General features: G+C 40.5%; 2 protein-coding genes across 3 annotated transcripts; one reads left to right on the forward strand and one right to left on the reverse strand.

Annotated features, from left to right (window-relative positions):
- Positions 1 to 866: 866 nt before the first annotated feature.
- On the forward strand, positions 867 to 3,755 carry LOC146586241 (tubulin beta-1 chain). Of its 2 annotated transcripts, XM_085321700.1 has the most exons (4): positions 867 to 1,022; positions 1,798 to 1,906; positions 2,197 to 2,307; positions 2,482 to 3,755. In XM_085321700.1, exons 1-4 carry the CDS (start codon positions 966 to 968, stop codon positions 3,540 to 3,542), a joined length of 1,338 nt encoding a protein of 445 aa, XP_085177826.1. In that variant the 5' UTR covers positions 867 to 965; the 3' UTR covers positions 3,543 to 3,755. The 2 variants fall into 2 exon arrangements, with proteins under 2 accessions (XP_085177826.1, XP_085177828.1); XM_085321702.1 differs by lacking the exon at positions 1,798 to 1,906 and having other exon boundaries at positions 871 to 1,022.
- BPHL (biphenyl hydrolase like) lies at positions 2,481 to 23,521 on the reverse strand. Its single transcript, XM_085321703.1, has 7 exons — positions 23,413 to 23,521; positions 20,295 to 20,398; positions 17,384 to 17,550; positions 13,070 to 13,223; positions 9,477 to 9,608; positions 6,759 to 6,882; positions 2,481 to 4,193 (listed from the first exon to the last, which is right to left on the reverse strand). The coding sequence occupies exons 1-7, from the start codon at positions 23,496 to 23,498 to the stop codon at positions 4,106 to 4,108; spliced, it is 855 nt and encodes a 284-aa protein (XP_085177829.1). The 5' UTR covers positions 23,499 to 23,521; the 3' UTR covers positions 2,481 to 4,105.
- Positions 23,522 to 24,356: the final 835 nt, after the last annotated feature.

The following is a 24,356-nucleotide window of genomic DNA, read 5'->3' on the forward strand; positions in this document are numbered from 1 at the left end:
GTTACGAGCAAGACCTAAAATCTTGCAAAATGGGGTACATGCCAGATTTGTGGTAAGGCAGAAGGTCAGTTCAGTTGCAGAAAAAACATACTCCATTCCTATGGATGTTCACAATACCGTCATTGCCAGACCACTCTTGGTAAGAGCCATTTGTTAATGCTAGTGTAAAATGTCATGCTAGCCCTTCTACGTTTCTGAAATTAGAGCCTCACATATGTTTAACAGCACTATCTAAAATAGTGTTAAAATGCCCAAAAGTTGGTATTGGCTCCATCGTTAGAAACACCACCCCCAATTTCCACTTGTTGTGTCTGGCCGAGCTAGGGGAAGATGATTCTTGTGCTTAAAAAGCATCAAACCATAATTCAGCAGGTTGAAACCGGAAATACAGGCTTGAAGACACTAAGAAAACACAGCAGTACATGTTTTATTGCAATGGTGCAGCAGAGGTGGGGAACATGAACAGCTCCAAAAGGAGCTGCATTTCCAACGGGTGTTCCCAAAGCAAAGAAGCATTAATAACCTTCTATTTCTAAAAACATTCTCACCCCAAGATATCCTGCATTTTGTCCTATTTTAGAGCTGTTCTTGCTCCGTGAAAAAAGACTAAGCGGCTGAAAACGACACCTGTCCGAGGCCAACGCCTCGCAGCCTCGCAGCCTCGCAGCTCCGCTCCCGCCCGCCCGCGGCAGCGGCAGCCGCGCCGGCGGCCAGACGCTCCGCAGCGCCCCCCCCGCTGCGGGACACAATGCCGCAGCCCCGCCCCGCTCCCGCGCGCCCATTGGATCGGCGCCGGCGCCGAAGCCCCGCCCCCGCCGGCTCCCGCATTACGTCACCGGCGGGGCGGGGCGGYGGCGCCCGATTTAAGGCGCGGCGCGGGGCGCGGCCGCTGCGGCGGCGAGTGCGGGAGCGGAGGCGGCAGCAGGAGCAGCGGGGCTGGTGGCACCGTGCGACACACCGGGACCATGCGTGAGATCGTGCACATCCAGGCCGGCCAGTGCGGCAACCAGATCGGGGCCAAGGTAAGGAGTGCGGCGGCGGCGGCAGCCCTCGATGTCCGCCGGTGCGCGGGCACCTGCCGGGGCTGCCGCCGCCCGAAGTGAGGTGCAAGCGCCCGGGGGCTCGGTGGGGCGCCCCTTGGCGGCGGCGGCATGGCGGCTTCGGCTCCGGCGCCCCTTCCTCTTGGAGCCGCCCCGGCAGAAACGAGGCCGMTCCGTGCTGTCCCGGGGGGAAGAGTGTGTGTGTGTGTGTGTGTGCGTGCGCGCGCGTGTGTGGCTGTGCCGGTCTGCAGCCGCCTTTGCTTCCTTTAGGGAGCCGTGACAAATCCAGCAGCTGCTGGAGCTGCCTCGCCCTGCTGCAGCTGTGTAACCAGYTCTGAAGGCAGCAGGAGAGGGCATGGAAAACATCCACCCTGTGCTTGAAGGTGCTGCTGGCTGTTTTCTTGTAATGCTGGTATTTTGTTGGTAAAACAGCATAATTTGGAGGGTCTTAAGTCACTACTAGACAATGAAAGGCTCAGTTTGACAGATACATGAGTATTGTCATCCTGTTGTAYGTATGTGCTCAGGCTACCTCCCTGCCCTCCTTTATTTAACAGCATTTTTTGCTAATTCAGCTGYTCCTGGGAAGGAAATTCCTCTGCTYTACTGACTCCCCATGGTGTGGCTTTCTCCAGGCAGCTGCCTTCCCATGCTAGGGAGTGGTTGGGGCCACTGTGTAGATGGGCTGTGCTAGCAGGCATGACTGGCACTGGCCAGCTGCAGCTAATTGCTCTTTTCCCCCCGAAAATTCTTTCAGTTCTGGGAAGTCATCAGTGATGAGCATGGCATYGACCCCACGGGCAGCTACCATGGAGACAGTGACCTGCAGCTGGAGAGGATCAATGTGTACTACAATGAAGCTGCTGGTAAGTGAGCCTGCTTCCTTGGACTTCCTTAAATATATCTGGCAAAAGTACCAGTTCATTGTAGCTGGAATAACTCCAGTTACAAGAGCTTGTCATCTACCAGTAACTTCTGTAAGAGGGCTTTGTTTTCAGAATGGCTCTGATAACACTAGTTGTCTGATCTAGACAGTGCGTCTCCACAGTGAATTGCAAAGAGCCCTCCAGGAGCACTTCTCCCAGGAGCATGGTGGTTCTTGTGACACTGGCTGCTGCCTGCAGGGCTCTAACGCTGGTGCTGGTTCCTCCCACAGGTAACAAGTACGTCCCCCGTGCCATCCTGGTCGACCTGGAACCCGGCACTATGGACTCTGTCCGCTCTGGCCCCTTTGGACAGATCTTCCGACCCGACAACTTTGTCTTTGGTAGGTAGCGGTCCCCTGGGGCCCCCGCCCGCGGGCTCTGYGCTCAGGAAAGGCTCGCAGCCCTYGCAGGARGGATGCGGAGCGATGGGCGTGTGCTGCAGGGCAGGGGGAAGCCGAGCAGCGTCTCCTGCTCGCGGCACTAACGTGGCGTCTGCTTTCTGCCCTGCCTCCCAGGTCAGAGCGGGGCTGGCAACAACTGGGCAAAGGGCCACTACACAGAAGGAGCTGAGCTAGTGGACTCTGTCCTGGACGTGGTGAGGAAGGAATCGGAGAGCTGCGACTGCCTCCAGGGCTTCCAGTTGACCCACTCGTTGGGCGGCGGCACGGGCTCTGGCATGGGCACCCTCCTCATCAGCAAGATCCGGGAGGAGTACCCCGACCGCATCATGAACACCTTCAGCGTCATGCCCTCTCCCAAGGTGTCGGACACGGTGGTGGAGCCCTACAATGCCACCCTTTCTGTGCACCAGCTGGTGGAGAACACGGACGAGACCTACTGCATTGACAACGAGGCYTTGTATGACATTTGCTTCCGCACCCTGAAGCTCACCACTCCCACGTACGGGGACCTCAACCACCTGGTCTCGGCCACCATGAGCGGCGTGACGACCTGCCTTCGCTTCCCCGGCCAGCTGAACGCCGACCTCCGCAAGCTGGCCGTCAACATGGTGCCTTTCCCGCGGCTGCACTTCTTCATGCCGGGCTTCGCCCCTCTCACCAGCCGCGGCAGCCAGCAGTACCGAGCCCTGACGGTGCCCGAGCTCACGCAGCAGATGTTTGATTCCAAGAACATGATGGCGGCCTGCGACCCCCGCCACGGCCGCTACCTGACGGTGGCTGCCATTTTCCGGGGCCGGATGTCCATGAAGGAGGTGGACGAGCAAATGCTSAACGTGCAGAACAAGAACAGCAGCTACTTTGTGGAGTGGATCCCCAACAATGTGAAGACGGCCGTCTGCGACATCCCCCCGCGCGGGCTCAAGATGTCTGCCACCTTCATTGGGAACAGCACGGCTATTCAGGAGCTCTTCAAGAGGATCTCGGAGCAGTTCACGGCCATGTTCCGGCGCAAGGCTTTCTTGCACTGGTACACCGGGGAGGGCATGGATGAAATGGAGTTCACGGAGGCYGAGAGCAACATGAATGACCTGGTCTCAGAATACCAGCAGTACCAGGATGCCACTGCTGATGAGCAGGGTGAATTTGAAGAGGAAGGAGAGGAGGATGAGGCTTAAATCTTGTTAGCAGAAGAACTTTGTGAAGCAGGCATGTGTACTGAATGACTTCTGATAGTGGTGGTGATGAAGCATGCTCCCTAGTTGCCATGTACCCAGTTGTCCTCTCACACTTGTAACTTTGAAATATTTCTCTATGTAACAGTTCTGAATACAAGTTATTACAATGTCTTTGTCCTTTAATATTAAGATCACATAAAGGCATGTATTCTAGACAGTGTTTTATGTCTCTTTTTTTTAATCACCTCAGCTGGATCAGTAATAGCTATTTGGCTAGTGTGACATAAAATAAGCTTAAAGGCATGTCAGAAATCCTGCAGCACAGMAGTGCTGTGATCCACTGAGGCTTACTTTCTGTTCTTGTGTTCTTAAATTCTGATTTTATGCGTATGAAGAATATGCTCCATAAACACTATTCTGAGTGTAAGCTTATGCAAACCTCATGTTTTTCCATTTTCACTCAAGTTAGGTTTGAGTCCTGTAGGAAAGAACAAGTAAGTGTAAAGTGAAAGTAGAATGGCTGAACAGTAGAAGGAAAAACTGAACTTATTTTACAGTTGAACTCATACTAGGAAGTCTTCTACTTGTCTGTTGAATTCCTCTGCAAAACGCAGGTGTAGATTATGCTTTCCTTCTGGCATCAGAAGCAACCTTAAAAGACAAAAAGCAAACTCTGAATGTGTGCTACATTCTACAAGCATAGGTGATCAAACTGGCTGCATTTTTTTTCCTAGCTCTTAGGTAATGAAGTACAGACTGGAAGAAACTCTGTATTATCCTAGCATACTTGTTGGAAGTTCAGAACTTAGGTTGTGAACTAGACAGTTCAGAACTTAGGTTGTGAACTAGACAGTTAAGGAGCAAGCACCCTACTCCATGCTGAGGTGGATAAACTAAGTTTAAAAGCTAGTTTTATGATCTGCTCTGGACTTGGTTTCTAGAACCAAGTTTTCTTTGTCTGCAAAGAAGATGAGTATTCCAAAATTCAGGTGAGTAGGCTATCCTCTGAAGAGGTGAAGTATCTGAGCTGTTTTGCCTCTTTCAGAGAACAAGAGTTGTGCTAGGCAGTGAACATGCTAAAAGTAAATTACCATTTGAATTGTTTCAATTTCCTCCAAAAATAAAAAAAAAAAGACAACCTAAAACACCACTACACTCCCTTAAAGAAGAAAGGGAAGCAAGATGTTCTGCAGTTGAATTGTAACTATCACTATAACAAATGTTTAGAAGTAATGTGTATGAAAAAGTTTAAATCTTCAGACTGTTAATACTAGCATGAATGCAGTAAGAGTAAAATAAAACTTGCCATTTTTTTCCTGTCTGGAAAAAACTATATCTTGGTACATACTCTTAACTTTTCTTTTTTTTTTTTCCTACATGGGGTTGGAAAACTTCTAACCCTTTTTTGTCTTTTACTAAACATTTTCAGCAGCCCATTTTGACTGATACTTTCCTATATTGCCTTAGTGTCATCTACTTTCTTCTACAGCAAGTGGCATTTTTTTTTCAAAGATCAAAAGACTTCTCTTAGTGATGATAAAAAGTGCTTTGTCTTAGGGGAAAAAAAGCTATTCTGCATCAACATATCCAGTTCTTCTAGCACGTTTCTCTGAAGTTTAAGTCTGTTTCTTCAAAGACAAAGCAGAATGTAGGTGCACAAACCTACAGTACTGCAGATGGTCCTCACTTTGCTGTTAAGCCACTGTGATAATACTCAATTATATGCATACTATGGAAATATGGAATGATGGCATACTCTTACCATGACAGTAACAAGCAATGTAGCTGTGCTCTAGTCAGTAAAACCTTCTGTTTTATGATTAGAGGAAAAAAAAAACTGCAAATAAAAGCCATCTAATCTGTTGCTAAAAATATGCTGGATTTAAAGTTTACTTTCTGCTGCACAAAGGAGATCTCAGCTCCAGTACAAGGGAAGAAGGGGCCCACATGGTTAAGTACTAAGTTACATATAATTTTCTAGAGCATCATCACTAGTCTGATTTCTGATAAATACATATAAGAGGGAATTACTTCAGCATGAAGACATGGAAAGTACAGCCATTTTCAGTAATTTTTTTTTTGTATGGCAACTTCTAGCACTGCTTCCTCCTTGGCTTGTCTTCCAAAGAAAAGCTAACTGATCCTTGTCTATGCAAGGTTTGTGACGACTTGCTTTAGTCCGTAACTGGAGCACTTCAGAGCTCAGGGAACACTAGCAAGATGCTAGGTGTCATAAGCAGGAGATGTGGGAGTAACTAACTAGTAGTCATTGAAAAAATACCTGTCTGTGACTGTTAGGAAGGCCTCTTGTGCTATCTTTCTGGTGGCAGAATGCATCTTTATGAATAGGGGAACTGGCTTTGAGGTTAACACATCACTCATATTTCACAGAGATGATACCAATGAAACAATTTGCTACACTCTGCACTCATAAAAATGGGTTCTGTTCTCCCAGTTCTCTTCTCTAGTGCTATCCAGTGTGAACTCTTGAAGTTGTGTGCAAACCTATGAAGAAAATCCAGCTGGTGAAGACTTAGCTTTTTTAAAGGAGGCRTTTCTGAAGTTTCTCAAATGAAGCAGATGATTGTTTTGTTTTTTAGAGTTGGGAATAATATCTCTGAGCATAGTTCTATTTTTCTTCTTGCATTAGTTTTCTTAAATGCACCTACAATTTCTTGGACAGTTGAAAACTCAATCTTTGCGACTGTTGTTCACATCAGTATGTAAGAGAACGTCTGTATCCTGTGCTTCTCTTCAGTAACTGAGAATGCTGCTTCATTCAGAKCATCTAAATTCTGTGTGCTACTAGATGGGACAGAAATTAGATACCATGCAACAAAAGGAATGAAATGGCCAAAACAGAGAATTTGCTTGCTTGGCTATATGTTAAGGAATGTTTCCGCGACCAGATGGAAAGAGGAGAAGGACCTTACTTGGTTTCTCTTGGAGAACATGAGGAAGGACCTTATTAAAGTAGTAATGCTTGTTATATCATAAGAAAGGGCCTATTATTCTCAATGTAACTTGCTAACAAAGTTTGTAACAGTTTATTTGTGATAGAAAGAGCTTGCCCAAACAGATTTTTATATATATATGTACATACATATATATATATATATACACACACACATGTATATGTATGTATATGTATATTGAAGGTATCCACTTCTTCCCTTCTTTAATGATGATTTGTAGATAAACAATGATTTAACTCACCGAGAGCCTTTGATGTTCTCATGAATGTATTCTGCATGAGAGCGTGGAAGCAAAGGGTCCTTCTCACCATGAATTATAAGTGTGGGACATTTAATAAGAGGCAGCAACTGCTGGCAGATATTACCTAGGAAGAAAATAAATGAAGGTACACTTCATTTTTAAATACTATGAAAGATTGAAACTGATTCTACAAAGGACTGTGAACTCCATCATGGTTCAGGCCATTAGATCTCCTTGTGGATAATGTACAGTTTTTCTACAGAAATACGTAACCATGAATGTAACTACATTTCTTTCTTCAAAACATTATGCCAGTACTTCACTGAAACATGTTCCATTACTGGATACCAACTCAGATGGACACAGTGAATGTAGTATTTCTGGCCCACGTTTTTCCCAAGGTTCGCATGGAATGTTCTGAACAAAYGCATGTGTCTCTTAGCTTTATTCTTTCTTCATGGCTTATGCTCCATTTTTTGTTACATTAGTTATCAGGCATCAAATTATAAGATTTGTTACTTTTACCAAGTTAACTTACTATGATGCCTGTCCTACCTTCTAGGTTCTTTGTTGCCTATAATGAATAACCATTTAATACAAATTATCCAAAAATTATTCAAAAGTTAGTTATTCTTCCTAGCTGTTCATTTTACACAGCCTTGAGAATAATCTTATGCTTAGCAGTCTTTAATCTCAATAGAAGTAATTTTAATGCTTTTCCTTAAAGCCTATTTATCTTTCTCCCCTTCTTCTTTTCTCATCACTTAGTACCAGAGTTTCTATACTGTTTGGCCAACTTTCCATGCTCTCATAAGAGAATTTGCAGGCAAAACATAGTTAATGAGTTTTAAGTTCTATTTTTCCTTGAGCTAGCTTTATGTGCTATTTGTAATCGCCTCCTTACAGTTACCAGCATAGTTGATGCTTACATATGCACACTTTCCTTAGGTCTTAAGTTTTTCGGTTTTACAGCTTTCTAGTCAATAATTTACTATGTATATTGTCCTAGTTTGGAGTTCTGGCCATTAATCATTTTCATTTTGAACACTTCATCCACAAACTTCAAAAAATCTGCACAAATGATTACATTTAAGAACAAATAACAAGTACATTTTTTATCTAAAGCCATAGCTGTCTGTTAAACTAGGAAATAAAGCTGTTTTATACTATAATCATTAGATGCTGCTTACTTCAGTAACACAGCCTTGCAAGAAAAGTCTTGAATTTTGTAGTTTTTAGCAGCTTGTTCAGTTTCATTAAATGTCAATATCCTCTTAACGTCTTAATGTCCTCTTCATTAAATGCCACTCTTTGAGCAGCTCAAACTAAAAGCTGCTCCACTTAGGGAAAAGTCTATTTGCTAAAAAGAATTTGATGCTGCTGTTTTTGACCAGCAAAGGTTTTGCTATCTTCCTCTTATCGTCGATTTATTTTTTTCATCTGATGTTATTTATTAGACCCTTGTCTTGTATTCACAATTCATAACTTTTTCTGCAGTGTGACTTTAAGGGGATCTGGTTGTATTCTAAATTGCCTTTCCTAAGCTAATCCTGGAAAAAAACGTGGACTGGTAGTTGCTAATATTTTTTCAGCAAATGTTAGGCTTCTCTCAATAGCTAACCCAATTATAGCATCTGGGTAACTCAGCTTCTTACATTTCTCCAAGTGTCTCCTTTTTCACAAAAAGACATTTCACCTCAGAGTGTCTGAGGCATATGCAGATAGTAAAAGGATGTGACAGTCAGAGTTTCATCAGCTTGGCCTTTGGGTCTAAGAATAAACTAGTTTTAAGGAGATGCTTTCTAGAAAGTAAAAGGAAAATCAGATCATAATTTGTTACATCTCTCTACTGCGAGAAATTCTAGTACCATGTTGCTGATTCTTTGAAAGCTATAYGGAAAAATACAAGAAAGATTATTTTTCTTGTAGTACCTACTTCCATTTAATAAATGTGATCTCTTGTCTTTCATTATGACAGCTAAAGGAAAATATATTTAAGAGAATTACAGACTCTTTGGTTTATATGTACTACGTACTTCTGCTTTAGGTAAATTGCAATTTTTCTCTGAATTAAAACAGAACTGAAGGCTATTATTCATGGTATCCTTCATTGCAAAAGTCTATGTAGAGTAATTGTAAAATCTTCAGAGACAAACATTTAATTATGATTATATTGTACAGTTTAGCTCTTCTTTGGGGATTTTAAATACCTAAGCTGTAGCAGCAGCATTTTTAAAATATGTTTTGTAATTTTCAGTTCCCAAAATTTGAAATTCCTTCTTTATGTACTCACTACACGCCATTCATTTTGAAATAGTGCTTAGGCTCCTGTTTGCAGAAACTAGAATGAAACCACCTCACTGTTGGTAACATCTTAACAATGTTACAAAGCAGTTATTCTTAAAGTTGAGCAGAATCACTCTTGTTCAGATTGCATAAAAGTGACTATTTAATAACATAATTTTGTGGCAGAGCAAGGGGAGACACTCACCAGCTAATGCTTCCCATAAATGTTTGTTCCTCCTATACCTTGCTGGTTCTGTGAAGCATCTACAAATCAACAGCGTTACTCATGAGGATGAGTCAGACTCAGCTTTTAATGCTTTTAATGTCATATGCAGTCCTTCCTTTTCTGCCTGCTAGGAGTACTGTTAGAGAGATTTTATCCAGAYCTATCTGCTACTGTAATTTTTCCAGTTTAGTGCTATAAAGTCTTACCATCTGATTTTTCAGCAAAGTGGGATATTCCATCTACCCAAGCCTCACAGGTTTTTGCAAAGTACTTATGTCCATACATCTCTTCCAGTGGCTTCTTAACCTTTTCACTCCATTTTGAAACATCTCGGATACCTACATAAAATAACACTGAAATACGTTAAGATGCAGCAACAAGACATATGCTTACCCAGTACTGTAAATACCTGACACAGTACAAGTACATTTTCAAACCCAGCTGCAGCTGTATTTCAAAGTTGAAATTGCATTGAATAGTTTTAAATAAATTCTGAATAAGGAAGGGGATGTCAAAAAAGGCAGTTTTAGTATCTCTGCTASGTCTTTCTGAGTTGCAGAAGGCTATATTGTTACTATGGTCATGAGGAGCTACAAAAATATCAAAGGCTCAATCCTATGACTTCTAATGTTCTTTACGAAGGTCTTGCAATAACAAGGTGGATTGAGAACTGGCTGGAAGGCAGAGCTCAGAGGGTTGTCATCAGTGGCGTGGAGTCTAGTTGGAGGCGTGTGGCTGGTGGTGTCTCCCAGGGGTCAGTACTGGGTCCCATCCTGTTCAACTTCCTCATCAGTGGCCTGGATGAGGGGACAGAGTGCCTCCTCAGCAAGTCTACTRATGATACCAARCTGGGAGGAGTGGCTGACACACCTGAGGGCTGTGCTGCCATTCAGAGAGACCTGGACAGGCTGGAGAGTTGGGAGGAGAAGAACCTCATGAGGTTCAACAAGGGCAAGTGCAGAATCCTGCACCTAGGGAGGAATAACTCCATGCACCAGTACAAGCTGGGGGCTGACCTTCTGGAAAGCAGCCCTGCAGAGAAGGACCTGGGAGTGCTGGTGGATGACAAGTTGACCATGAGCCAGCAATGTGCCCTTGTGGCCAAGAAGGCCAATGGTCTCCTGGGGCGCATTAGGAAGAGTGTTGCCAGCAGGTCGAGGGAGGTGATCCTGCCCCTCTGCTCAGCCCTGGGGAGGCCTCATCTCGAGTACTATATTCAGTTCTGGGCTCCCCTGGACAAGAGAGACATGGAGCTACTGGAGAGAGTCCAGCATAGGGCTACAAAGATGATCAGAGGGCTGGAGCACCTGCCCGATGAGGAACGGCTGCAAGAGCTGGGCCTGTTCAGCCTGGGGAAGAGAAGAATGAGGGGGGATCTTATCAATGTGTACAAGTACTTGAAGGGAGGGTGTCAAGGGGACAGGGACAAACTCTTTTCAGTTGTCCCGTGTGGCAGGACAAGAGGCAATGAGCAGAAATTGAAGCACAGGATGTTCCACCTGAATATGAGGGGGAATTTCTTCCCTGTGAGAGTGATGGAGCACTGGCACAGGTTGCCCAGAGAGGTTGTGGAGTCTCCTTCTCTGGAGATCTTCAAGGCCTGCCTGGACGCAACCCTGTCTAACATGCTCTAGGTGACCCTGCTGAGCATGGGGATTGGACTAGATGATCTCCCAAGGTCCCTTCCAACCTTACTGATTCTATGATTCTATGAAGCGCTCAAGAAGGTACCATGTATATAAAAAAATGGACTATTTTTACAAGTGTGCCAGAACTGACAATCCTTTTTTATATCCTACAGCCTTTTGCTTTGGTTCCTGCATGGAAGTTCTCCCATGGTTCTTACCAGTATTCAGAGGAAGGAAGCTTTTACTAAGGCATTCCAACAGGCTGATGTCATGGTACCTTTGCCATAGACTTAGAGGAAAATAACCAACAGTATTTAGTAGTGTCCTGTGACTCATGGTGTGCTGGCTAAAGTTGTACAAACAATCTGATATTCTGCTTTATTTATCAGGCTTCTCTATTTTCCTTCCTCAAACTTTCAGTAATGCTCACAATCTAGATATCTGTAAGTGCCACCTTCACTAAACTATATGTCACTTATATGGCCTCAAATCAATAAAGCCCAAAACAACTCTGCCATAGCAGAGAAGGTGAAAGAGATTGAAAAGTACCGAATCAGCAAACAGCAATGTATACAACTAACAAAGTTTTTAATTGGTTTCAAACGAAAAGCAAAGGAAGGGAGGAGTGAGGAGTTAATTAGCTTGCGTGAAATAGAACCTGTCCAGCTAAATGAGCAAGGTAGTAGTGAATGAAAGGGTTGTTTCAGAGCAACAGCTGTTCAGTAACTTCTGGCAAATGAGTTTGATCATTCCAGGCTAGCTTGTTACTGTACAGCTCTTTTCCTTACAGAATCTACTGTTCTATCCTTGCAGCTAGTCTTATTCTAAATGGAAGGGGAAAAGAAAGCCCAATATTGTAAGGGCACAGATAACAAATAAACATCTTTCTCTCCTCCATCATAAGCTGAGATGCATTGATGGTCCAGCTGTAGTAGGCATGCACTGCTACTCTGTGGGCTCTGTCTAGCCAGAAAGAGACGTTGAAAGCATCAGTTTGCTAAACAGTCAAAAGTCACCATTCTTGCAGGTACTAACTGCAGTACTTGTAAAGTAAGACTTTTTTTAAAAAAAAAAACACTTTAGCTTGTGACATTACACTTTAGCAGAAGGTGACATACTCATTTTGTAATTATTATGTAATAAAACTTCGATACATATAAAAGCATGTAAAGAAATAATGTAGCACTTTTATAGATCTAAAAAGYATTTTGCCTACTGAGCTAAAAAATGTAATAATAATAATAATAATCACTACCATCATCATAAAAATGCTACAGTACAGGTGAGGGAACTGCACATGTGCACTATTTACACTCGTAAACTAGCTGAAGCCAGACAGATTCCACAGCTACTACAAATCAAACTCCAGTCACTTAAGTGAAATTATGCTAGGTTACATTTGCTGAGAATCTGTATGGTTAGCTCTTTTAACTTYTAATTTCAAAAGTAAGTAAGGTTGTTTCTGAGCACCTTAGCAGTTTTGCTGTTTTCCTTCAGAGTGATAAATGGTCAGATTCTGTTTCACACAAGTGGAATAGGGATCAGAAAATTCATGCTTCTTTACAGTGCAAAGGTTTTGTAACTACAATAATGAACTTCAAAGGAATGCAAATTAGAAAGGGATCCTGAGGTGTTTACTTGAATGATTCATTTGCTTCCTGAGCTCAATTGGTAAGTTACGAACTTGTTTTCTTACACTGTGCGTTATATAGCTCCTAGAGGCAAAAGGAATTACATCTTAGCCCAGTAATTTGCTGTGGACCTTCTCTGAGGTTGTGCAAGATCTGAGAAAGAAAATCAAGCCTGAGGTCAATGGCTTTATTTGGAATTTATTTGTTAGCATTTATTACAGCAAAAATAAATCATATCCACTAAAAACTACTGATAAGCTATTTAGAATTTATGCTTTTAACAGCCATTGGTAAACTACTGGTATTTTTTTTTAATCCCACTATACTATCTCTGAAGTAATTGTTAGGCAGTTTCTCATTAGAACTTTAATCTATCCCTGCTCTTAGCAACATGGTGAATTTTGTGTTACTTCTTTGGTTTGTTATGTCCTCAACTCTGCTTCCACAAAGCCTTAAGATGACTAAGATTCTCAGATCAAGATAAAATGAACACAATTCCTCAWTTATATGATTTTCTTCTACTCCTATGTTTGTACTTACCATTATAAATTCTCACATCCTCTTGTGTAACACTGGCATTTGCTCCCCAAACAACGAGCTTGTGGATAAGAGCTGGATACTTTGCAGCTGCAATGAGTGCTGTAATGCCACCATCACTCCATCCCAGCAAAGAGAACTTCTTAAATTTCAGTACCTTGATTGGTACAAAAAAGTTATATGCAAATCATCAGCTATTTTTATCAATAAATATCAAATATTTCCTGAAAATTATCTGAACAGATTTAGATAAACACTAAAATTTGAAATATAGTTAGCTTACATAGCTAGAAAATATAAATTTTCCTGCTACGCAAAAAAGGCTCAGAAAAAGGTAAAACATTTGGAAAATAAATTATATCCTCCCTTCCAATTTTCCTTGGCTATTTACTGCAACAGAAAGTAGTCATATGAGCTGCATTTTAAAAGCCCTATTGAAACTAAGACTTCTTTATTTACAATGGAGAGTGAAGATTTCTTCAGAGAACATGATGGTGCGAAGAACTCTGATTCTGTTGGTATAAAAGGCAAAGACTATTGTAGTGTGGGATGGTATATAATACAAGATCAGGATGAGCTTAAGGAAAGAGAAGTTTAARATTTTAAAACAAAATATAGTCATGTAAATTACTGATGATATTTAGTGAAAATATATCTGTACTGTAATGACCAAAGGAAATACTTAAGCATTTGCTATGGGATACTTACACATTTGTTATGGGATTGTTTCAAATTTTGATGCCTACTTCACATTTGCTAATACTTGTTCTCTAGCTTATAACTGTACACTTTAAATGTTATTTCATGGTGAATTCCAGTTTAAAATATTGATACTGAAATATTTCCTTCTCCAAAAGGAAGGCTATTAGCAAAAGATATGGCAATCAAGACCTTAATTCATTCTCACTTGTACACTGTTTTCCACTAGAATTTATTCTCTCTTATATCAAAAGCTGTTGTAGGAGGTAACAGCAGTGACAGGTGAGAGAATTTTGTGTATAATATTCAGTGAGAAGAGCGTGAGGAAGGGAAAGAGATTCAGAGATTAAAGTATCTGAATGTTGCACAGTGATAAAATTCAATGATTAAACAGTTTTTGCAGGTTTGTATAAAGATGCCTGGATTTGTCAATTCTCTAACAACCAACCACAATAAAACGTTTCAATGATTTTTTTAAAGGCAGAGATTATGTCCTTTTAGATGAGATTAAGGAAGATACTGTACTTTGGCAGAAAAAAGAGAAACAGTTAATTGAATTAGTTGAGTTTGGTCCTTGCTGTTTTACTGTTGGAGTCCAGTCCTGCTTTCTTCATTCAGAAGAAAGTAAAAAAAAACACAGAAGATGAGAAACAAAAGAACTGCAGAGAGATAAAGAGCAGTTTCTAAACCAGAAGCAGGAGGTTGTAAACTTGATGCTCMAGCGAGGCATAGCCTTACCAGTCAACTAGAAACCTGGCAAACGTATCATTACGCTTTTGGCTTCTTCCTTGACTAGGCTTACTTTATCATTGTTCAAAATTATATTTTACCCAGCTAAGCCATAATTAGCAAACAGAAAAAAAAAAGYAGGACAAAGAAAAGGACATGCAAGGACAAACCGGACAGAAAGAGAGGAGTCTTGAATTTTAGAAGCTGATCACAGGTTAACCCTAGACTGCTGAAAAAGTAGTCACCTGCAACCACCTTTCAGTATAATGATATTGAAGGGTTACTAGTATCTCAGTAAGCTGCAGTTGTTGTCAGCCATGCTTGTAAAACTTAGATTTTTGTTATTCCTGTTCTCCTACTGCCAATAGCAAATTACGGATCTCGAAGTTGGCTGATGAGTAGAATAGCCTATTAAAATTTTTGTCTATTAAAAACCATCCTAGTTTATTTGCCAGCCCTTCAGCTGAGATCCATTTGCTTCCAGTTCTGTTTCTCTTGTTTGTGAGCCATTATTTTGATGCATTCTTTGGGTTGTCTCAGTATGACTTTCTAGTGGAAGAAATATAACTTATTCTCTTTGCCCTTCCAAAAAACAGTTAGATGTAACAAATGTGTTGGATGTGGTGTGCATGCTTATTCATTTGCTTTAATCTTGAACTATTTACAGTATAGGTCTGTAGCTAACACTGGCAACAACTCGATAGCTGATTTCAACTCCTTAACTCAGTGGGCAATTTTGTGCTGGCCCTATCCTGTAAACGAACAAAACTGCTTTTAAAATCACCTCCTCCATTCAAGCCTCTGTGAAATGCAATCAAATGATCGCGTAAGCTGTCACAAAAATAAYTGATAACTTTGAGCTGCAGTACAACAGTACTCTGTACTATGGCCTTTAATTGGCTCAAAGGAAGTACATCACAAATAATGGTTGCAATCAATCTACAAAAACATGAAGAAGCAGAAGTCCATCCTTTCAGTGGGATAGTAGCTCTGAACAATAAGAACATCTTAAATGTCAATACTAATTATCTCCACAACGACTATTTTAATGCTATTGGCCTTTGTTAATGTTAGACATTGGGATGAAGTGCAGCCAAGCAGACTTAAAACATTTACCTTTTCCAGTAAAACTCATTTTTTGCATTACACTGCTGTTGTTTCAAGTCAACTCTATCACAGAATGCATACAGTGATGCRGAGCACTGGCATCTATATCAGCCTGCTAAATACTCTGTAGAATTTCAGCTTTTATTATTTCACAGAAACTTCCAGCAGTCACAGCTCCAACAGTGAGGCCAAAATCCAGAAAAATCTAAATAAAGGTTTTGAAGACTCACCTCTACAAATGGGTTTAGTGGTGCAGGCTGTGTATATGTAAACCAATATATTATTATAATGCCCTCTGCATTGGGAGTTCTGACAGTTAAGACATAACTTTGCAGGAGTTATGCCTTTGTTTTATTCTGGAAATCCTAAATGTAATCATTCCTTAGGTTTTGTGCCTTTATATTTCGTGCTAAAATAGAAACAAGTTACCCATGATTGCAAGCTACTCATGCTAGGAAAGATTTAAGTAATTTGTTGTTTTATATCTATTTTAATAAACATCTTAAAAAAGACAGAATGCTACATATAATTTTGCTGCCAATAAATCTAGTGATTTGTTTTGGCAACTTTTAACATTGATAGACTGCTGTCCTGTTTGATTGCAGACAACGTGGTTTTGTCTTTTTTGAAGATGGCTTTGTTTTCTAATCTGCATTCATTAGTATTTGAAGAGAGACAGAAAAAGGGTTACAAAAATTTAGACTGAAAATTCRTCACCTATACATGGAAGCATTTTTATTTTCTGCATTAGTGTAGCAGAATAAATTGTGATTCAGGAGATTATTTCCATGGTTAGAGAGCAAAACAATATCTTTATCCTGATTCTGCTGTCAGACCTATTTTGTTTCACTATGCAGAATACTCCAGGAAGGCTGCATTTTCAATTTCAGATGGTTCTACAAGGCTACTGCTCATTATGGAAATATGGTTGGATTCACTGTCTGAATCTTGTCTCATATTTTTGGAATTTTAATGCTCTGCCAACTTTCTAAACACAGCCACAGAAATTGTATAGCTTAACATAATAAAGCAAAATAATAGTTAAAACTAAGACCAGAAAATAGGTTAGCACCTATATGATGGAAATCATTATAAAAATCAGAACAAAGGAACATAGATTTGAATTGTAGAATTCTGTAAGATGGAGAAATGATGACAACTTTAGGTCATATTCTTCATAATCACAATAGTTGTTTTAGTTATTAAGATCTGGTATGATTACAGGAATTCCTTGATTCCCTATACTAATTATTTCAGTAATAGGCCTTAAAGTACAAAGTGYCAGCTTAGTTTTCAGGATCAAATGTTTCAGATGAAATGGGCTACTCAAGGCAAAATGCCAGGACTCTATTAGCTAGAATTTTTTCTAAGAATGTTTCACTGCTGTAATCCCTGCAGTTAAGATACTCAGCATAGGCTTTGTTTTTTCATACATACTTTACCAAAACTTTACAAGGTTCTTCATTGCAACCTCTTAGGGCAGGATATTTTGGAGTCAAACATACTGCTTTGTAACWAATTCCCATTGCTGAATCTCTGTATAGTGCAAGAGATGAAAGAAGGTAATATTTTCCAGAACAGTGTGCATCTGCTCAGTTTTAAGCCCTCATTTGTATGTTCCTCTGTCTAACTTGCTGTATGCTGGGAGCTATACACTTAACAGTACTTTTCTCTCGTTCTTAAACTTTAAAGAAAAAGAAGTTATATATATATATATATATGTATATATATACATATATATTAATAATATATATTAATAATAAAATCTCAGAATAGATTTACCTGCATAAGATCTACAGCATCTTTTGCATCCCTCTCAAGGAAATCTGGAGGAAAGTCTCGAGATGGAGGGATGGATTGTCCATATCCCCGAGGATCCCAAGCAACAATTGTGAAAAGCTGCTTGTTCATAGACTTAAGCTGTGGTCCAAAATCAGTTTGACCACTCCCTGAAATATCATCATTTTCAATTAAAGTAACCACTATTACACATATATTGCATACATACTGTAAATGGTGAAACTTATATTTTAATTCTAAAAAAGATGCTATCTATTAACTGAACTATATTTTACCTCTAATTGAAATTGAGTATTGCAACTATCAGTCAGGAAGCACCATAATAAAAAGCTTTAGAATATTTATAATATACTTAAAGCAAAGTATTTCTAGAAGGCCCACAAAGTTATCTACTGTTTTGCTCTACACGAATGCTCTAACACAAAATCAATCGCTCAGTTACTTGGAATCAACCAGGSTGTGGATTTACCTTTAACAGTGATAAAGCAGTAGGATGGTCTTTACTCTTCATCTGGACAGCACAGATGAAACTTAACTTAATGGAAAGCTATTCTGCTAGAGTAGAATGATATTTAACTAGACCATATTAAAAGTTTTGGCTAGGAAAAGTGCTGAAGGATGGATTTAAATCTGAACTTTTGGTTGAACAATCTAGAACAATTGTCTCCTTCACTGTGAAAGGAGATGAATATCCTGACTTTAGCTAAGAAATTTGTGGTCTATACATGAAAAGCACTGTGTGATACAGAGTTTCTTATTGACCAAACACTTTAACAAGATTATTGGTGCTTAAATTGAGCCTTAAATGCTTTGTTGACTGAGGAAACAAYGGTGACATAGAAGCACAAAATTCTAACATCTTATTTTTCTAATATGCAAGTTGCCAAATAGAAGTCAAGTGCAGCAATTTTTTCTGATGCAGAATTGTTTCTTTTATGAATGAGTAACACTTTCAAAAGATGAAAAAATGAACTACTCCAATCTAGAAAATGCTATTGCACTAAGCTTAGCATCTTAGCATGAAGGTAAGACGATTATAATTTTTTTTCTCATTTGGATTATGTTCATATAATAACAGTATCAACATTACTGTGAACAAAAACTCTTTAGCTAGTTCTAGTATATCATATTTGAATGATGTAAATCAAATATGAAATTGGCTATCTATAATTGTAAAGGCTGTTTAAGGGCATAGGATTTGTACTTGGAAGAATATGTCCTCAAGTATTTCCTCCTAGTTCATCAATAGGTCCAAATGACAGAAAAGGCTGTATATAGCATGCCATGACAAGCTGACTATAGTCTAGTATCAGCTCTTCTCCCTTGCAAAACCAATTAACAGCTACAGTCAGAAGCAAAATATCAGGTTGTTTGAAAAACAGTAATGCAGCATGATTAATATTAATCATGTATTTTTAAACAGACTTTATATGAACTTCTTCACTACTCCACACATGCTTGTTATACTATATTTCTTGGAACTTYTTAAAAAAAATCCACAAAATTGAAAGCACATCCAGATGCTACGTCTTCTTGGTTTTCTTAGTACTTTTCCACTTAGAAACAGAAACATCATTTTATGTTATCATACATTATTAATAGTCTGGATGCTGTTAAATTTCATTGACCTAAAAGCACTTACCTTGTTGCCATCACACTTATTAGTCTGTTAATATTGTAAGTAGTATATAATATTATTGAAAATTTAGTACTGGAACAAAGGGAGAACATATTTGATGGTCATAATTTAATGCTCACCCTCATATGTTGACCAAAAATCTGAGACTATGGTTAATAATGGTAAAGATACTGAGTATTACAAACACTAATTAATAGTGTTTGTAATAATGCTAACTGAGCGATTGCAACGTATAGATAATAATAATATTACCTCAGAACTGAATAAAGACAATATTTCTATTTAAGGAGTTAGCACTAGCAACAGGATTATTAGTTTAAAAAGCTGTTGGAATGAACTGGTTAAAACAGATTACTCCTAAAGCACCCCTAGCATTTACTTTTTCAGTCTCCCTCTGAAAATGACTTGAAATAAAGAATTACTTAATAWAAACTTGAAAATGTTCCTGCCAAAAAGAATAAATGTCTCCTACTCTTCAGTTCTTAACATTTATCATCTTGATCCAGCAATTCAGTTAAGCATGAGCACAACTTCAAACTCGTAGTATGAACTGCTACTAAGTTTGAGTGGTTGTGTAGAACTTAGTGTACTGCAAGAATCCAGAAGAAAGCCTTGGGTTATTTTTAAAAGGCTGCTAACAAAAGCAGTGGTCTCATCAGTCAGATATCATATAGCTAGCAGAATCTGTTTTCCATCCCTAAAAGCCACTGAGAATCTTAATGATGTTCCCATGAACGAGTGAAACATGAAAGCATATTTTAAATCACAAAGCTAATCTCTTCTGTGTCTTTTTCATTATGAGAGTAAACGGCAAGTGCTGCGTTATGGCTATTAATTTCATTGGAATGTACCTAGTTTATAAAAAGGAAGGCATCATTCAGCCTGTGTAACAAATACAGCTGACCTATTTTATTTCAGTACTTTTCACCTTGCATAGCTATTTTCCACCTGTGCTGGATGTTCYCTGTGCACAGTCAGATTCAAAAAGCGAGAGTGACTATGTAAGGCAGCTGAAATTCAGAACCAACATGTTTAGGTATGAAGTGCTTGGTGATACATATGGAATCTTTAAAAATATTTTTCTGGTTACAATAACTCTGCCTTGTCTTTCATGTGTAGCAATTCCTTCTAATGATAATGCTTCATAATCAGGTGTTAAACATATTACAAAATAGTTTTGTGTAGTCTAGCTTGGGAGCAGACTAGACCCAAAAGAGGCAGTTGCTCTATAAAGGTAAGACAAAATCTCCAGACCTAGCATTCCAGGAAGTAGAAGAACTGCGTGGTTTCCTTCTCCTGTTTGCTGATAATGCAGATGGACTCCATTCACTTGAATTTTGGCAGATGCTATGGAAGTACTGGGGATGGGGAAAGGGGAGAGAGAAAGGAAAACATTCAGAAAGRAAATTCTCATTACTACATGCTCATTCAAGAAATACCAAACGGTTACTTTTTCTAGATATGAAGGACTATACAGCGAAACTTACATGGTCACTTGCCCTTTCATGAACGCACAGAAGAGGAAATAAAAACATGACTGGAGCAGGGAACTATTCAACGAGTCACCACTACACAACATTTGTACCTAKGTTTCTCAAATGCAGTTGAATGGCTTATGTCAAAGGAGGGGGGATGATAGTGTCAGGGCTGTACAATAAGGGAAACATAAAAGTATCTTTAAATGGCTACAGAAGAGTGTTGAAAGAAATATATTAGAGACTAAGCCTCATTCTGTCACAAAATAACTTTCAAAATAGCTGGTGTTCACCTTGTTATTATTAAGCTGAACYTCACCACCTGCAAAAGAAACCATAATCTATGGTTATAGTTCCTTATGAGCCAGAGGTTCTACAATGAAAAACATCTTGCAAGAAGATGAGGCTGTAGGGGTGGGAGAAGAATGTGACAGTAATAATTATGCCAGTGTAACCTCAGCAGGAGGTAATGTTTAATTGGAAAATATCACATGACAAAAATACCCTAGAAAAGCATTCTAAATGGAAAAACGTAAACTATCAAGATCACAGAAACTGACACATAGGACAACATCCTCTCTTAAGCCCGTAAGTTAACCTTGCAATACAAAATAAGACACATTTGTAAATGTAAATACTTAACCTGTCATACTATTCACAGACTCACACTCCTAGTGAGAATACAGCATGAGGGACTCTTTTTAACAGTGTAAATGATTGCATCTGCTCTCTCTATTAAGTTTGTGGCCTAGTAGTTGCAGGGAATCTTTTTACCAGCCTAACTCATTTTGTTTAAAGGTGGTAATAATACAATATGAATTTTGCCAATTGATCACCTAACAGCTAAGCTTCATTCACTGCATGTAGTTTACCTAGATTAAATATTCTTGCTCCACTGAATTCATTCAAGTATAGTTAAGTATAGAGTAAGCATAATCCCACTCGTGTAGAGTTCAAAATCAAGGCTTTAAAAAAAAAAAAAAAAAGTAAAAAAAAAAAAAAAAAAAAAAAAAAAAAAAAAAAACCCCCAAAACTTTAGCCTTTCTCATAAGGCAACTGAAAACACACACAGCTTGCAAGCTCAGGTTCCCAGTTCGTAATTGTGGTAGATAAACTGCTAGATAAACTGCAGAATTTGTTCAACATAAAGCTGTTTGGATTTTATATAAAATCCTTGTCTACAAAGCACATCTAATAATGCAACATACTAAATCAGGCTGTGATTTTGCAGAATGGGAGCATCTCTTTCCACCTGTGCAGATTCAATTTGAGTATTGGACCATAAACACATATCTATATTTCAAGAATACAGGCCAGACATCAAAGAAAGCCATTATGCCACTAAAACTTCGGTGAGTTTTGCTGAATTGTTATGGTGATATGATTCAAGTGATTAGTCTGGCTGTATTCTTTAATTTATTTTAAGTACACACACCACACCTAATATAGCTATATATTCCACAGCTTATTAAATTTTGAATGTAGCTTTCAGATATGCTTTCTTATCCCCTTCTTAAATACCTGAGAGTTTTGCTTTTTCTCTCTGTAAAAGAAAATACTTTATTTTTTTCCCAGTATATCATCTTTTAGTTTGCTCTTCATTTCAACAGGTTATTTTATCATARTTCTCATCACAGCAATTGAGCAGCTCAGTTTTATTATTTCTAGAAATACCCAAGGTCTTGCTTCTGATGCAGAAATACCAAAAGCATGCCCAGTTCTGAACAAAACAGAAATAATCACCACCTTACTGTCTTTTTTAAAGAGGTAAACAAAGCGCAGTTTTCATAGACAAGAAAAGCAATTTATATTCTGATTTCCTGATTCAGATAATGCTAGTATTTTTCCATAGCTCACCCTCATTTTAGGATTAATTATTAACATCATGGGTTCAAGAATTTGCTGAGCTTGTGATGCGTTGTTGTTTATACATGCTGAGAAGCTGTATTGGAATTGGCTACACCTCTTACAGATTTGGTTCCACCTACACCAAATATCTGTGAGTGTGAAATCAGTATGATTGTTCTCATGATGACTTCACTTCTGTGAAGTTTTTTTTAAGACTACATGTTTTACTAGTTGGCATAATCATGTTGCAGAAATCATGTTTTAAAACAACCAGCTGTAATTGAGGTAGTAGGGCTGTCCACAGCTCCTTGAGGAGCAGTGGTACATACTGCCTGCCTGTATTCACCAAGACAGTACAGATGCAGCGTATACAGGTGCAGAGGGGAATTAAACCTTGCGCTGTGCCTTGTTGGAGTCCACATTTCACCTCAGAGTCTGTAAGAGTGCAGCTTAATCTGTGAACTACACCTCTGTTCCAGCTGTGTCACCAAAACAACCTAATCTTTATTTGTGTAAAAGACATTATGGTATAATGTCTGCTTTCCTTAACAGAAGCTGCATAATAAGCAAAATGACTTGGCTATTAATGTCTCTTCTCCTTGTCAGACTTTCTTTCACATCATTTCTCTTTGCARCTGTGGCCATCTCCAGGAAACACCTTATCCGCAGGTACTAGAGAAGCAGTTGCATTTARCAGCATGTTGTGTCTTGCAGGGGGGAAAGGGACTTGCAGAGGGAGGGTGAGAGCGTCTGATGAGAAGGGACCAACTCCTTGCAACAGAAGGAAAGCAGCTAAGGAAAGAGCTCTTCCCTCCCCCAGCGAAACAAACCTCCCTGGCCAAATGCAAACCTGGCACCTCAGGGTACAAGTGCACCCCGTTGCCAACCCCACAGCCCCTGCCGTGAAGCCCACACTGGCCTTTCAAATGTCTCCCAAACCCTGTGGGCYGCCCCAGCGGGCCTTGCCGGCAGCAGCGGGGCAGCAAGCAAAAGCTGGCAGGGTCATGAAGAAGCAGCTAGTTTGGGGGAAGGAGGCAGCTGTTTTTTACCCGTAGGAGGAGGCTGGTCCCTGGGCCATGAGTGGTGCAGACCGCAACAGCCCCTGCAGCGCCCTGCCTGCGCTCCGCAGAGCCATTTTGCTGGGTCGAGTCCGGAGCCCAGCTCCGCCTCCGCCCTCCCCCCCCCGTCCGCTCCTGGAGCTCCGGGTAGGGAGCTGGCTCCCGTGGCCAGCCCCAGCCACCTGGTCCCAGGCCATCAGGCAGACCTGGGCACTAGGCTCAGTCCTGCTGAGGCCGTGCTCAGAGGCTAATGGAGGGAGCCAGTGGGCTGCGAGGAACTTTGAGCACCCCAAGCACTTAAAGCCATCTGATGCCTTTAGCCACCTTGTCACCAGGCACCCAAGGCCACCTGAGTTGTCCGACCAGCTGCCCTGAATCAGAGATGAGGAGCATGCAAAGGTTATTCCAGCCTAGAAATCAGGCTGGGTCCCTGTCCTTCTTMATGCCTCAGGCAGCGTGTATGAGTGAGCTAGGACAGCGTTCCTGCTCCACATACTTGCTCCCACACCTCGCATTGTGCCCARGAGCTCAGTTCCTGTCTGGGAAGGGCGCAGAGGCTGCCTAGATACACAGTCCCCTTCGGTGTGCAGTCTAGCAGGGGGCAGAGGCAACAGGAACCACACAATATTCAGAAATGCCACAGGGTGCTAAGAGCCAAAAGATGTCTTTCCTCTCAGCATGGGCAGCAGCAGTTCACATCCAGGCAACTCTAATGTGAATTTAGGAGCATCCAACTATAAGAAAGGCAAAGCTCCCCTGGCATTTCACTCGTTCCCAGCCATCCTTTGCCAAGGCCAGTAGTGAGGCCCAGGCATCATGGGATGATGAAGGAGGCTATGCAGGTTATGTGTCAGGGGCACCTCTTGTGGACATGAGGTCCTCAAAGGCCCTCTTTGACTCTGGAATGGGCAGAGATGSACAGAGAGGGAGGCAGG

Source organism: Rhea americana, unplaced genomic scaffold (genome assembly GCF_003343005.1).
Source record: "Rhea americana isolate MKP2758 unplaced genomic scaffold, rheAme1 scaffold_70, whole genome shotgun sequence".
NCBI lineage: Eukaryota > Metazoa > Chordata > Aves > Rheiformes > Rheidae > Rhea > Rhea americana.

Coding starts and splice junctions, on each gene's coding strand:
- BPHL (XM_085321703.1), bottom strand. CDS start 23,498: ATGGCTCTGCGGAGCGCAGGCAGGGCGCTGCAGGGGCTGTTGCGGTCT. Junction 20,399..23,412: donor GGACCAGCCTCCTCCTACGG/GTAAAAAACAGC, acceptor CCCCATCCCCAG/TACTTCCATAGCATCTGCCA. Junction 4,194..6,758: donor GAGAACATCAAAGGCTCTCG/GTGAGTTAAATC, acceptor TTGTCTTTTAAG/GTTGCTTCTGATGCCAGAAG.